Below are 16,646 nucleotides of genomic sequence, written 5' to 3' on the forward strand. Positions count from 1 at the left end.
GGGTTTGGTTAAAGACACCGCCCACCAAGGGAATCAGGAAGGTACCGACGGCCAGCCTTATAAATCTGCTCATAGATGGCACAGGTTTGTGTGTCAACAAAGACATGCTTTCCCAGTCCAGGAGGCAACAGAAGCCATCTAGCGAAGGCCAGTCAGGGAGGGAGTTGAGGAAGAGTAGGTGAAGAAAGAAGCCAACTCTCTTCTTTAAACTTGTGGGGTTTGGGTAAGAAGCAGCTTAATCATAGAATGAGACTCAGCATTTTGATTTTACATGGGGCCGATTATTTTTGAGACTGATTAAGAATGTGTTGGGGATTGAGAGTGACTGGACATCTTTTTATTGTCCAGGGAGATCCAGGACTTTATGTTAAAAGTCATGGATTTAGTCCCAGGGTTGGGGATGGAAGATTCCCATGGCGCAGATTGGAGGGGAGTGAAAAACATGTTATTTTCTGTTCATAACCTGTGGATTCAGTTTGTTCAAGGAGTCATTTCCCCTTTATTTCAGAACAGGGTAGATATGAGAGCACATGGTTGGAGTCTGGGAGTCCCATTTGCTAAGACATTTCCCCAAGACTCTGACATCTTCATCAGTTTCAGAGGCTGCTTGATGCATGCTACAGACCATACCCCTCTCAGGCAGCTTTGGCTTAAGGTGCAGTTCCCAAACTTGAACTCTGAATCTTGGCCTCATATTTTATGCATTTTCAACAATGGGAAAGTTCAAGTCTCTATTGCTTCAGTGTCTTTCACAGTTAAATTGGTGAATGATAGTATCTGCCTTATGGGGCTTTATAGAGGATTAAATGCGATAGTCCACACAGAGCACTTCACAGTGTCTAGTCTCTAGTGAATGCTCCAGGAATGTTAAGTATTCCTGCCCTAACACCATATTGGGGATTAAATCCAGGGCTCACACCTGCTGGTCACATACTCTACCACTGAGCTACATTCCCAGACCTTTTGACTTTGAGACAATGTCTTGCTAAGTTGCTCGGGCTGGCTTCTAACTTGTGATCCTCTTGCCTCAGCCTCCCAAGTAGCTGGGATTATAGGTCTGGCTACCACTCCTGGCTCCAGTGTTAGGAATCCTCATGCTGGAATACTTTTGACACTTTAGAAGAAAGGTGCGAGTCAAACCAATGCTGCACACAGAAACTAATTTTTATTTCCTCACACATTTACTTCTCTCTTGTTGAACCTCATAAACTCAACGTGTTTTTCTCTCTCTTTTGAAAAATACAAGCTGTTTCAGCAGTTCTCTACATCAAACCCAAAGTGTTTTATGCTACCCATCCCTGGGGTGGTTGTGAGAAGCATTTTACAGCAAGTTTTAAGAAGTTCCAAGTTGGAGTTCATACTCAGGCTTTGCCTTATGTGCAGAAGTTTCAGACTCTCTCCAGCCCCATGTCCTGGAAGCAGGCTGTGGCCCACAGATGCTGTTGGGAGTGGAAGTGTAGCCCCAAAAGAGGGTGAATTCCAGGTGAGGACGTTTCTGGCCAGGTAAGATTGGATCTCTTATGTTTAAGAGTTTTAGTGAGAGAAGCCCTAAAATCATTAGCCAGATGTGGTGGCGTGCCACTGTACTCTCATACTTGGGAAGCTGAGACAAGAGGATTGCAGGTTCAAGGCCAGCCTCAGCAACTTGGCGAGGCCCTTAGCAACTTAGTGAGACCCTGTTTCAAATAAAAATTGAAATAGGGCTGGGGGTGTAGTTCAGAGGCAGAACATCGTGAGTTCAACTCCCAATAACCCCTCCTCCAAGCATACACACACACACACACACACACACACACACACACACACACACGTAAATTGGAATTGTATTCAACCAGCTCCTATTTATGAAAGGGATGTTTATGTATTTATAGAAAAATATGTATTTTTAAGCATCCTTGAGAAACAATGTTAAGATATCTAGGTAGTCTTAATATTTATTGTAAAATCCTAAGAAAACTAAAAAGACTTTAAAAATATTACTAAAGCTAGCATATTATGTTTTAAATAAGATTTGTAATATCACATTGTACTTTTATGATATGCATGTGCATTTATGATGCAAACTCTTACATTAAAAATAAGCACTGCTTATAATATTTAATCCAGAATTATAGTGTGAATTTCACTACTTTAAATGATTTTCAAGGCTTAGGAACTTTTATTTTGGTACATTTGGGGTCAAGTAGAAGATGAATTCAATGCGTGTTTTCAATCAGAAAACTAGTTCTTTATTATATTGTTCTTATAAGAAAATACAGTGAGTTATGATGTACTCCTTAATAACAGTATTTCAGAAATGTTAAGGGGAAATGATTTTTACAAAATTTGGGAGTTATTTTTTTTTTTTTTGCTGCTGCTGCTGCTGCTGCTTTTAATTTCAGTTATTCATACAGCACAACGTTTTCACTGAAGATAAATTACTTTCAGGCTTAGTAGTGACATTGGAAAAACTGAAATAGCCCTATCCATATTTTGCAGACATAACCACACCGTGACTGAACCTTATTAGACTTCCTTCTCTTGCCTTGTGGCCAGGATGTAACCATATCCTCCATGTAAACTGTACGTCCCAAAGGGACAGCAGGCAATTGTGATGGTGGGTAATTGAATTCAGTGGGAGGCTGGCCCCTTCAGCCAGGGGGAAGGAGGAGGAAGGGGTTGCCTTACGCACCCCACAGGCAAACCTTCCTGACCCACCTTCATTATTTGTGATCTCCTGCAATCCCCTGCTCCACTGGAGCTGACTCTTTGCCTGTAACTTAGGCTTCCTCAGTCAGATGCTATGTCTTTCCTAAAGCAAAAAGAAAGAAAGTCAGTAAAACTCCATGTTGATGAGTGTCTTCTTTCTGTCCCCAAACACCTAGCCCAATCAAGGGAACAACGAGAGGAAGCCTGACCAACAAGCCCAGATACATATTATCTTGAAGGACACACACTGACTTTCTCTTATGCACACTGGGAACCAGGGCAGGCTGGTGTCATCTGTAGAAAGCTACTTGCATATATACCAGGGCAGTTGCTCCTTGGGATGCGGGTCATACCAGCTGACTGAGCAAGCTGACGCTGATCCCACCGCTTTTGTGGGCTGATGTATCAAACCTCTAAGTGGGGATGGGCACAGGACTGAAGATGCTGTGGAGAGGAGACATGTAGCCCATCCACCCGGCTGCCACTACACAAAAGACGGCGAGAGAGACAGAGAAGGTGCTGCTTGGCGGAGCAGTGTGAAGGGCAGAGGTGCTCCCTGTCAGCCTGCCGCTGCTGAAGTCCTCTTCGAGCAGTCTCTTATCAGCTTTCTCCAATAGACTACGTCTCCCGTGCCATCTTCAGGCAGTGTCTTTGACCTGTCAGAAACCTATCCCAAAGCCCTGGCACAACTGGGCTGTGGGCATGATGGGGTGTACGTGTGATCTTGTCTCAGGAAGGAGCCATGTAGGGAAGCAGGTGTCTTAGCAGGGAAGGAGGCAGTGGGACCCCTCCATCTTCTCAGTCATGAGGGTCTAATATCACATCGCCAACATGATGTAGGGTCTGTGCCCCCAGCAGAGCTGTAGGGCCTTGGCTAGAGCTTCCCTTACAGTAATCTGTGGTTTCCCTGCTTCCACGCCCAACTCCATAGCCTTGCTACACTCCTGCAGATTCTGCAAGTAACAAACATCCTTTATAAATGGAGTGTGTGTGTGTGTGTGTGTGTGTGTGTGTGTGTGTGTGTGTTACTGGGGATTGAACCTATGGACATTCTACCACTGAGCTACACCCATAGCCCGATTTCTTTTGACAAAGGGTCTCACTAAGTCACTGCATTGGCCTCAAAGCCATGATCCTTCTGTTTTAGCCTCTCAACTACTACTAGCTTTACAGGCATGTGCCACGGTGCCTGGATTGAATTTTCTTTTAAAATAACTTGACTGGTTGTTTTATATTTATTTTCACTATTATTTTGTTTGTTTGTTTACTTGTATGTTGATACTGAGGATTAAACCCAGGGGTATTCTAACTCTGAGCTACATCCCTAGCCCTGTATATTTTTTATTTTTGTGGGTGTGGAGATGGAACCCAGGGGCATTTGACCTCCAAGCCACATCCCCTGCCCTATTTTTATCCTTTATTTTGAAACACTAAGTTGTGGAGGGCCTCACTAAATAGCTGAGGCTGTCTGTGAACCGCAATCCTCCAATTTCAGCCTCCTGAATGCTGGGATTGCAAGCGTGCGCCATCATGCCCAGCTCTATTTTTGTTTTTTATTTATATTTTATTTTGAAACAAGGTCTCACTAAGTTGATGGCTTCAAACCTGCAGATCCCCCTTTCTCCGCCTCCCAAGTCCTGGGATTACTTAAAATGCAACCAAATCTCAGCTGCTCTGCCCTGTGGATCTCAGCCTCACCCCCAGCCAGGTCTCAGCCCTTCCAGGTACCTTCCTCCACTCACCTTTCATCTCAGAACCTCCTTACAAAATAGAAAAGGGAGCTGGAGAGCAGTTCACCCAGATAAAGACCTTGACCACCTTAAGAATTAGATCCTTAAGAATTAGATCCTTAATTTGTCAACAGAAACAATAGCAAAGACAAAGGAGCTTGGAGAGAGAGACCTACCCAAACAGAAGAGAGACTCTATCTGTTGGAAACCTGCTTTCTGCCTTTCCTACTGTCCCAGCCAACACCCCTCTTGCCCAGGCTCTACCACACAGACACTCATTTTACTTCCAAGGTATAGCACTTCAAGAGACAGGGCCTGAGGTATAAAGCTACTGACTTTCTAGGCCTAGAAAAGGTCTAGGACTTTAGCATCTGATCTCAGCTCCATAGTAGGCACAATTCCTATATTAATATTAATTACACAGCCCTGAAAGGTGGGTGCTAATATCAACTCCAGTTTATATGGTGAACACTCAGAGTCCCAGAGAGGTTTAAGTAACTTGTTCAAGGTTACAGTCAGAACCCAGACCCTGTTAGCTGAGTTCCATGCAGGGCACATAACAGGGCATAGCCACCTTTCTCTGCCAGGCCCAGCTTTGCATATAGGGGCACCATGTTCTGGAATGTTCTTATAAAGGACTTTTCTCTTTGTGTGTGTTTTAACTATAACAACCCAAAATGGGTTAAATTCCTATTGTGAATTATTTCTTTATAGGCAGAAGCTCCTCCAGGGAGCAACTGATAGCTGGAGAAAACATGGACCTCCATAACGAGGCATGAAGAACATCTAAAATATGAGGAACAGTCAGGGGAGGAGGAGACAGTGCTGCGAATATGGGCAGCTCAATAGCCCACAAAAGGATTTATGGGAGACTGCATGCATGGCTGGGAGACTCCCCACCCTTGGAATATGAAGAAAGTACATTTTTCTCTTGTTAGAGTTCTTAGAAATCGTGTCCATTAAGGGAACCTTAATGCCGAACTGGAATTTTAGGAGCTCTAGGCAAACACTCAAGGCAGTAAGCTGAGCTGCCACCTACAACTCAAATTTCTTGGAGAAATGTTGCCCCTGCCCGCCACAATGTCACACAAGTATAGCTTTTTTAAGTGAGTTCTAGCTGAGATGTGGGGAAAAGTCTCATAAGTAGAGAAATCTCATTAAAGATAAGTATTTTTCAAGATGGGTGTGGTGGTGTACACTTGTAAGCCCAGCATTTGGAAGCCTGAGACAGGAGGATCAAGATGTGCAGCCAGCCTCAGCTACTTAGTGAGGTCCTTTGCAACTCAGTGAGACCCTGTTTCAAAAAAAAAAAAAGAAAAAAAATAGGGCTGGGGGTATAGCTCAGAGGTGAATGTCACTGTGTTCCATCCTCAGTACTGCAAAAAAAAAAAAAAGTATTTTCCGTATTTACTCCATCTTTTCTTCTTTTTCTTTCAGACAATGGTATTTTAGTGCCCTCCTTATTATCCTCGTCTAAACTTCTGCTTAACCAGGTACCCACTTGGTCTCAGATAAAGTCATTGACCAGGGACTGCAAACTCCTGGTAATCTAGCTACCTCCCCTGGGCTCTCTGGAAGTTGACATTTCAAAGAAAAGGACTTGAGCAATCAGAATTACTGAAATTTTTCTATCTCAAAGATGCTCATGGATCTGAGTTCAAAGCATGGGGGAGGGTATCAGTAAGAAATATATGAGCTTTCTGAGGAGGTGGGAGAAGATGAACCTGGAACCCAGGCAGGGGCAACTCAGTAATGCAGTCCTCAAACCGCAATCCTCCCATCTCAGCCTCCCAAATGCTAGGATTACCTGTGTGTGCCACCACTCCTGGCTAGGTGATTCCAGTTGAGGCCAAGGGAGGGACCCACTGATACAACAGTATTGTGGGCAGGGCATAAAGTCCAGCTGAATTAGAACCTTATGAACTATGGTGGCATTCATACTGAGAGAAGCAAGTACTTCTCACTTAGTCTCCTTCAGCAGTACTAAGCACCCACAAGTTTGCATTGGTGAAGTTAGAGAATAGGATGAATGTTTGTAAATGGGGTGTGTAGAACATAGAGGTTTGGTTCAAGTAAGTAGAAGTTAAAAAAATAGCTAGGAGGAAAGGGGCAACAGGAAGAGGTCGAGCTATAGAAAGGGCCCTATAGTGAAGCAACTAAGGTGACCAATCAGAGGGTATGGAATAGGGGAGAATGGAGCCTCTTTAAAAAGCAGGTGGTACATAAACAAATGTATCAAAGTTAATCACCAAACAAGCATGGGATTGAGGGAGGGGGAGAGAATGGGATGGGGGCTGGATGAGGGCTAATTGGATGACGTGTGCTTGTATATCCTCTCAAGTCTTGTACTCTAATGCGATTGATATATGACTACAATGCACCAATTAAAAATAAATAAATAAAAATAAAAATAATTAAAAAAATGTTGGTTATGAAAGGAAACCAATGTAGAAGCCAAGGAGAGAATCCTAAAGGCAACAAAAGCAAAAGACCAAGTGACATTCAGAGGCAAACCAATTAGAATCACTCCAGATTCCCCAAACCAAGTCATAAAACCCAGAAGGGCCTGGAGTAACATATTCCAAGCTCTAAAAGAAAACAACTTGCAACATCTATTTATGCTAAAAGCACTGCAGAGAATCCAAATAGAAGGAACATACTTCAATATCATAAAGGCAATCTACAATAGGCCCACAGCCAACATCATATTAAATGCAGAAAAACTGTAAGAATTTCCCCTAAAACAGGAACAAGACAAAGATGTCCATTATCACCACTTATTTTCAATATAGTACTTGAGACTCTAGCCAGAGCAGTAAGGCAAGAAAAGAAAATCAAAGAAATAAAAATGGGAAAAGAACTTAAACTTTCACTATTTGCAGATGACATGATATTATACTTTAGAAGACCCAACAAACTCAACCAAAGTCTTATAGAACTGATAAAAAATTTAGCAAAGTGTTTGTATACAAAGTCAATCTTAAAAAAAAAAACAGAAGCTTTTCTGTATACTAACCATAATTCCGCTGAAAAAGAAATTAAAAAAAAAAAACTTCCACTCAGAATATCTCCCACAAAAAAATACTTAACTAAGGAGGTAAAAGACCTCTTCAAAAAATTATAAAACATTGTAAAAATAAATCTAAGAAGACCTTAGAGAAGGAAAGATCTTCCATTTTCTTGGATAGGAAGAATAAATATCATCAAAATGGCCATACTTTCAAAAGTGATCTACAGATTCGATGCAATACCCAGTAAATTACCAAGGTCATTTCCCACAGAAATAGAAAAATTAGTCCTTAATTTCATTAGAAACAACAAGAACAAAAAATCAGAATAGCCAAAGTAGTTCTCAGCAAGAAAAACCATACAGGAGGAACCACAATACCTCACTTTAAACTATACTACAAAGTCATAGTAATACAAACAACTTGGTACTGGCACAAAAACAGATATATAGACCAATGGAGCAGAATAGAAGACTCAGAAACAAATCTTCACACTTACAGCTAATTGATTTTTGACAAAGGGGCCAAAAATATACACTGGATTAAAGATAGCTTCTTCAACAAATGGTGTTGGAAAAACCGGTTAACCATATGCAGAAAAATGGAAATAAAACCCCACTTTCTCACCCTGTAAAAGAGTCAATTCAAGATGGATCAAAGACTTGGAAATCAGACCAGAGAACTTGAAGCTCCTTGAAGAGAGCATAGGTCCAACACTGCAACACCTAGGCACAGGTAAAAACATTCTCAATAAGACCCTAAAGGCACAAAAAACTAAAAGGCGGATCATTATGTAGGACTGCATTAAACTGAAGAGCTTCTGTTACAGCAAAGGAAACTATCAAGAACCTCAACAGAGAGCTGATGAAATGGAAGAACTCTTCTGCCACCTACTCCTCTGATAGAGGACTAATATCTAGAATATACAAAGAACTCAAGAAACTCAGCACTAAGAAAACAAATAACTCAATTAAAAAATCAGCAAGTGAACTAAATAGACACTTCACAGAAGAAATTCAATAAATGTATGAAAAATGTATGAAAAATGTATTAAAATACATTTAAATAACCAATAAGTGTATGAAAAAATGCTCAACATTATTAGCAGTCAGAGAGATGCAATTCAAAACTACCCTGGGATTTCACCTAACTCCAACTAGAATGACAATCATTCAAAACACAAACAATAATAAATGCTGGTGAGGATGTAGAGAAGTGGAAACTCTAATATATTGTTGGTGGGATTGAAAATTAGTGCAACCACTTTGGAAAACAATATGGAGGATCCTCAGAAGAATGGGAACAAACTTACCATATGATCCAGCAATACCACTTCTGGGTATCTACCCAAAAGAATGGAAACCAAACTACCAAACTAATGCATGTGTATGTATGTTCATAGCTGCACAATTCAGCATTGCCAAACTTCGGAACCAGCCAAGATGTCCATTAACAGATTAATGGATTACAAAACTATAGGATATGTACACAATGAATTTTACTCAGCCATAAAAAAGAGCAAAATTACATCATTTACAGGAAAATGGATGGAATTGGAGAACATTATGCTATGTGAGATTAGTAAGTTCCAGAACATAATAAATTGGATGATCTCTCTAATATACAGAAGCTAGGGAGACAATGGGTCATAGGAGGAACCCTAGATGAAGAAGTAGAAACTACAGATGAGCAAATAAGGCGACCTAACTAAAGGGGTTTGGAGGGGGTAGAGGGAAATTCCATAATGTACAATCACTAAGCCAAACATGAGAAGGAGGGAGAGAAAAGGGAATGGGGTGGGAATTGGGTAAGGGCTCATTGGGTGATGTGCATATGTATGGCTCTACTATCTTGTACTCCATTAAGATGTATGACTACAATGCACCATAAAAAATTAAAAAAATAAAAGCATATTAATATTCTCATATGTTAGAAGGATATACAATGAAATTATAGATTTATCCCACCTCTATTATCCAGCCCCAGAATTTTACTTTGGTACCACTGTGTAGGTGTGTGTGTGTGTGTGTGTGTGTGTGTGTGTGTGTGTGTGTGTGTTTGTACATTTAAAACATAAAACACACACATATATATGTACACCCACATACACACACATTGTGCATTTTTGTATATAAATACCAGCATGTCATAAGCACTGATTCATTTACTCATTTCTTCAACAATTTTTAAAGAAGCTACTCCAAACCAGATGCTGTTTAGGAAATGGGACACCCCAGCAAGTAAAGCAGATGCTTTTCATAGAGTTTATCTTATGCTGGAATAATGGGTAATCAAAAAGTAAGAAGGAAACAAGTAAGATAATTTTCAGTAATGAAAGATGCTGAAAGTTAATGCATACCAATGTGAGAGAGGACAAAGAGGTGACACTGTGTTGGGTGGTCCATGAAGTCCTGCTGGAGGAGACCACATTTGAGTTGCGACAGCAACTGAACAGCCTGGAGCTGGCTTGGGAGGCCCTGTGAGAAGAACACTTCAGGGAGGAAACAAGAAGTGGAACACCCAGATGTGGAAAAAAGAAAGTGGAATCCAGGATGAGTACTTAATAACACTGCCACCACCTTTCTTTCTCTCTTTCTTTCTTTTCTTTCTTTCTTTCTCTCTCTCCCTTTCTTTCTTTCTTTCTTTCTTTCTTTCTTTCTTTCTTTCTTTCTTTCTTTCTTTCTTTCTTTCTTTGCATGGGATGAACCCAGGGGCATTATTTTTATTTTTGTTTACTTTGAAACATTTTTTACTAAATTACTGAAGCTGACCTCAAACTTGTGATCCTCCTGTCTCAGACTCCCAAGACCTGGGATTACAGATGTGGGCTACTGAGTCTAGCTGCTCCTAGCTGCTACCTAACTACTCATGCAATACCTAATTCAGTGCTGATCACAGATAAAACTGCTTTATTACACAAGCATGCATAAAATTTTATACATGTGTGTATATATAAAAATTTTAAAATGTACCCCATAAATGTGTATAAATTCTAATGTATCAATTAAAATATATTTATACTCTCTTGCTAATCCTAGTAACAGTCACAAAATACTTTTGGACATGAATTTTTTCCCACAAGGCAAATAATTTTATAGGGTCATGCCTTATAAATAAACTTATAAAAATGATAAATGGCATTATTTTGATTAATCTGGCCCACTTGACATCTGTAACAGCTGTAAAAAATGTACATTTCTATCAGTAATGTACAGGAGTGCCCACCTCATTATCCTGGCCTTGTACTATTAGTCTTTAAGAGCTTTGTAAGTTTGACAGTTTCAAATACCATTGTGCAATTTTACTTTGCATTTTTCTTATAAATGTAACTGAAACTCTTTTTCTGTGTGTAAAATCCATATGAATTTTCTTTTCTGTGAACACTCTCTTTATGTATTTGGCCCATTTTTCTCTGTGATTATTAATATTTTTCTTATTGATTGATGAGAACTGTATGTATTAACAAAATGACCCCTTTTATATATTAGATGTGGGCTTTCTTTCTTTCTTTCTTTCTTTCTTTCTTTCTTTCTTTCCTTCCTTCTCTCTTCCCTTTCTTTTTTGTACTATAGACTGAACAAAGAAACATTTTACCTCTGAGTGATAAAGTTATAACTCTAGCCCTTTCTCTATTTTTATTTTGAAAGAGGGTCTTGCTAAGTTGCTGAGGCTGGCCCCAAACCTGGTATTCTCTTGTTCCGGCCTCTCAAGCACTGGAATTATAGGCTTGTGCCACCATGCCATGCTGTTTTACCTTTTTTGTTTGTTTGTTTAATATTTTATAAGCCACCTAGTTAGAGCCACAGGGAAAAAGTTTGGGGATTTTTTGCATAATTAATAACATGAATGTTTGATGTCTTGATCAGAAAAGTCAGCCCATCCTTTAAGGTTCATATCCCTCAGGGTATTATCTTGAAGCTGCTTTTGTAACTGTACAGCTCTCTCTGGGAGCTCAGTCATGACAGTTGCCATCGATACACTAGTGGTTTCTAAATATGCTTCTCTCGGGCCAGAGTCTCCTGCCGTGCATCCGGCTGCTGCCTGTGTTGACATAACCAACGCTGAGTTCATCACCTCTGCTTGCCCTTCCCTCAACTAGGTGCTTTTTGTGCTCTTCATCTCGGTGAGCCCAATCTGACTTAGTTTCCAGGACAGGTGTCCACCTGCTATACTGTCCACTAGCTTGCACGGTCTGGCCCCTGTTTGTACTAGAGATCGAATTAGAACTATAGCACGGTCTCTTAAATATCACACATGGAATCCTCATACACCCCCAGGACTGCCCATAAGAACCAGAGGTGTTGACTACTTTCTGGAAGCCACTGGTCTCTTTCACCCTGGGGCTTTGCCTGTGCTGTTCACCTGCCTGGGCTCTTTTTTCTCAGCTGTCTCTCTCTGCTTCTAGCTGTCCCTACTTGGCCTTAAATCTTGCATATTACCTAAGCCATAAATGATCATACCCAGAAGCTCCTGTTACTTGGCCTACATTAGATTTACCTGCATAATCTTGTATTTCCCCCTATGATAGTACTTAGTACACAGTAATGCAGTCGCCTGTGTGTTTCCCTGAATTTCTGAGATTTCAGCTTCTATGTGAGCCTCATAATTCATTCTGGCAATAATTTGGATAGGTGCTAAAAATACAGTTACATTGTGATGGCTGGTGAATCCTCAACTATGTATTTCTTGGTGTGGAACTTGTTAGGCATTTATTTGTTGCATTTGGAGATGAGTGAATACATTCTGGAGTTTTCCTAGGGTAGACTCCCTTTGTATTTCAGTTTTGTGCACTAATTTGTATCCTTTTTTAGGATATACCAATATAACATCATATAGGAAGAGTCACATCGAGGGAGCTTATTCTCTCTAGGCATTTTTCACGTGGATTGTAATTCCTCTTTTAATGTCTTCTCTCTTTATCAATGGCAGTCGTGCTTCCTCCAGGCTACTGGTAGATTTAAGTAACTGCAGGTACTCTCCCACCCTTACACTACACAAATAAAGCTCTGTGTCGACCCCTGTAAAGCTGACACTAGGTCCCTTTCCTCCACCCCAGGGCTACTAGTGGGGGAGACAGCTGTGGAACAGTAGGGTGCATGCCTTCAGCCTGGGGATAGTAGGCAAGACGAAGCCTGACTCATCGGCAGGGCCATAGTATTATTTATCTTAAAATATTTTTATATACAAAAGTAGTATGCATTAATGATTATTAAAGGAAGCTGGGTGTGGTGGCGCACGCTTGTAATTTGGGAGGCAGAGACAGGAGGACTGAGGTTCTCGGCCAGCTTCAGCTACTTAGTGAGGCCCTCCAAAACTTAGTGGGACACTGTTTCAAAATAAAGAATAAAAATAGGGCTGAGAGTGTAGCTCAGAGGTAGAATACTCCTGGGTTCCATCTGAAGTAGCGCAAAAAATATATATATTATTACAGGAAATTTATAAAGTCCACAATAAAGATCAAAATTACCCATATTTAGCATATAAAAAAGTAATTATTAGTAATTTAAAAAATATTTGGTCTTTTATTTACTTCTGTGCATGTGTACATACAGGCACTTATTGGGTTTTTTTTTTTTGGGGGGGGAGGATCATTCATTCTACCTTGAGAAAATTTTGCCACCCTCCAACCTGCAATCCTCCTGTCTCAGCCTCCTAAGTACTGGGATTACAGGTGTGTGCAACCATAACGGGCCTCATTTTTCAATTAAGGCAAAGGAGGCTGGAGAGGAGCAGGAAGGCATGTCCCCAAAGCTCCCAGCCCCAGAGCGCTCCTTTCTTCCACCCCCTACCAGGCCAACCCCCTGCAGGTTCCAGCTGGGGCCTCTTTTCTTGTCTTGTACACTCTACCTGGGGGTTTCCCACACCGCCATGGACTCAGCCGCTTTCTATAATTCCAAGCGGATTCCTGCTCTTGACCCTCTTCCCTGAGCTCTGCACTGGGGTCTTTACCTCATCCATCAGTATCTGCACTGCGTTATCCTAGCAGCAGTTCAGAGCAGAGCTGCTGCCCCTGCCCCAGTCTTGCCCTCCTGTTTACTTCTCAGCAAAGGCATCACCATCCATCACATGACCTAAGTCACAGGTGAACCTAGCTCCAGCTCCTCCTCACCCACATCCCAAGACCCCGTGGTCTCGGGACTCTTCCATGCCATTGAATTCTCCTTGAAGATCCTCTGGCCCAAACTGCACTGCATCCTGCTTGGGGTATGGGCAACAGACTCCCCAATGCCTCTCTGCCTCATTTGCCACACTGCAGCCCGAGTGGTCACACGAGGGGGATGAGCCATGGAAGCACTGCTTGAATTCAGATCCTTCGGCCCTTTTCAGGGTCTTTTCCAATAAGCCCTGGCCCCGTGTTCACTGGGTCTGCAGGAGCATCCTCCATCCACCCTTCTCTTGGCCTGCTCAGCCCCTGGCTCATCCTCAGCCCAGGCAGCCACCTTTCCTTCCAAGAAGTTTTCTTGGCTCCCCTCAGCCTCCTTGTAGAATGGGGACCCACGACCCTATGGGCCATCCCCGATTTCCCGTTTACTCCTCACTCCTACCCTTCTCATGGTGGCTCCAGAAAGCCAAGAAATGAGCCTTCTTCCTCCTGCAAGCCCACCAGCTTGCACAGGCCCAGGTTATGGGGAAAGCCCTGCAGGTAATTATGGAAACACTAAGCCCAGGTCTACAGCTGCCCACCCCACTACCTCGGCCACTCTTCCGGAGGGCAGGTGGCTCTCCTAGTGTAGACAATTTGTGAATCTGGTCCCTGAGTGCCCCCGTGGCTTTCCTGATGTAGACACCTCCAGGTAGGAGCAACTCTAGGGAGCTGAGCTGCCGCTCTTGGCCCGGTCCCTGCCTGCTGTCAGGGCTCACACAGACCCTGACCCACGGCCTGGCCGGGCTGCTGGCGCCCGAGCACCCTGCGGATGGCGGCGGTGATCTCGCGGTTACGCAGGCTGTAGATCAGAGGGTACAGCAGCGGGGTGACGTTAGTGTAGACCAGCGCCAGCGTGCGATCCAGCCGCGGGGTGTAGCTGGCCTTGGGCCTCACGTACATGAAGGTGGCGCAGCCGTAGTGGAGGAAGGTGACCGCCAGGTGCGAGGCGCAGGTGGAGGCTGCCTTGCGCCGGCCCCCCGGGGAGTGCAGGCGGCGCAGGGCTGCGACGATGGCCCCGTAGGAGGCCAGGATGAGCGTTGAGGGCAGCAACAGCAGCACCAGGCAGGCGCCCAGCAAGGGCAGCTCGTCTGCGTAGCTCCGCGTGCAGGCCAGGTGCAGCAGCGCCGTGATGTCGCAGAAGAAATGCACCAGCAGGCGGGAGCCGCAGAAAGGCAGGTGGAAGACAGCCACGGTGAGCCCCACGGACACCGCCAGCCCCCCGAGGCAGCAGGCCAGCGCCAGGCGCGCGCACAGGCCAGGGGTCATCACGGCCGCGTAGCGCAGCGGGTGGCAGATGGCCACGTAGCGGTCATAGGCCATGGCGGCCAGCAGGAAGCACTCGGCCCCGCCCAGCGCCACGAACATCTGCATCTGAAAGGCGCAGCCCACGAAGGAGATGGGGCTGCCCCTGCCCTGGCCCGGAGTGGTCAGGTCCGCCAGCGAGCGGGGCACCACCACCAGCGTGTAGCAGAGCTCGATGGCCGACAGCTGGCACAGGAAGAGCAGCATAGGCGGCCGGCTGGACATGGAGGCCACCGCCACCAGGATGAGCAGGTTCCCGCCCAGGGTGGCGAGGTGCACGGCCAGCAGCAGCAGGAATAGCGCGGGCCTCAGGTGCGGGTACTCGGAGAAGCCCTGAAGCAGAAAGCCGCGGGGCCCCGTGGCGTTGCTGGGGCTGTCCATGCACCTGTGGGGGAAGCAGAGGAAGGGTCAGCTTGCGGGTGGAAGGGTCACAGGGGAATCAGAAGGAGGGCCTGGAGTGGCGGCTGCAGAGGAGCTGTGGTTTCCGAGTCCACTGCCAGCCTTCTGCCTAGGAGGGGCGTCTTACTGACTGATGAAAAAAAAAAAAAAAAATGGTGCCGTGGCCGGGCTGAGACAGGAGGATCACAGTTGGCAGTCAGCCTCAGCTACTTAGTGAGGCCGGTAGAATGTGCCTGGGTTACATCCCCAGTACCGCTAAATAAATAATAAAGATAAAAATTAAAATAATAAAAAGACCAAAAAATGGGGCTGGTGTGTCACTCAGAGGTACAATACCCCTGGGTTCTATCCCCAGTACCATTAAATAAATAAGTAAATAAATAAATAAACAAACAAATAAATAAATAAATATAAAAAATTAATAAGACTAAAAATAGGGCTGGGTTTGTAGCTCAGAAATACAATGCCCCTGGGTTCCATCACCAGTACTTAAAAAAAAAATGGTGCCGCTTTTCCTGACCTCCTGGAACACAGTCCCTGCAGTGTTTTCTCATTTTATATCTTGATTTTAGCTCCTTACCTAGCAGTACAACAGTCCTGAGCTCCACTTTCAAAGAATTACTGTGCCTCCACTCTCCAGCTGTTATTCTGTGGGTTTTATATGGCCCTGAGTGTTACCTGGGTCAGCCTCTTCCTATGTTCCCCAAGAAGGAAATGTGTCTCAGCTTCTCCAAAACTCCTTCCAACCCTACCCTGTCATTCCTGAGCTACCTTGTGTGTGTTGTGTCATGGAATCACAAAACAGGTAGCGTAGGCGAGGGTTTTGGAAATCGTCTCAGGCAACTTCATAATCCTAGGGAGGGAAATAGAGTTGGAGTGGGGATCGGGAAGCAAAAGATTTGACTGCTCACAGGGAGTCAGGAACAGGATCTGAACTCCTGAGATTGAATCCAGAGCTTTCCAGGATCTGCCTGAGCTTTCTGGAAGATGGTCATGGGGGTCAGTGGGATCATTCATAGTTATTTAGCATTAAAATAGAGGCTCCAAGCTCTGATCTGCAATCTGCGCCAGGTATGGGGGCAGACACAGACAGCAGGATGCTCTGTGGGAGGGCCGCACACTCCTCACACTTTGATTAATATGCTCTCAGCACACAAAAAGGTGATGTGTGTCTGTTCTAACTTGCCTTTCAGAGTAAGCAGTAGCTTCCAAGTTTACCATCAGAAGACAGTTTCTTTCTAAGCACTATCCGGTGACTCATTGGCAGGTAGCACTTGCAAGCCATTGGTAGCGCGTGGGTCTACAGCTCTTCTGCTCCTGTGGAGTTGAGCAGACATGAGGTGGGAAGAGATTTGAGGCCCTGCAAACAGCAGT

The 16,646-nt window shown here is 43.9% G+C and overlaps 1 protein-coding gene across 1 annotated transcript; it reads right to left on the bottom strand.

The window, feature by feature from the left end:
* Window positions 1-14,276: 14,276 nt before the first annotated feature.
* LOC308266889 (olfactory receptor 10AC1) lies at window positions 14,277-15,254 on the bottom strand (the record flags this gene model as incomplete). The annotated part of the gene is made up of 1 exon (XM_080701270.1): window positions 14,277-15,254. One exon carries the CDS (start codon window positions 15,252-15,254, stop codon window positions 14,277-14,279), a length of 978 nt encoding a protein of 325 aa, XP_080557396.1.
* Window positions 15,255-16,646: the final 1,392 nt, after the last annotated feature.

The sequence above is a fragment of the Muscardinus avellanarius genome (assembly GCF_963383645.1).
Source record: "Muscardinus avellanarius genome assembly, chromosome: 9".
Classification (NCBI taxonomy): Eukaryota; Metazoa; Chordata; class Mammalia; order Rodentia; family Gliridae; genus Muscardinus; species Muscardinus avellanarius.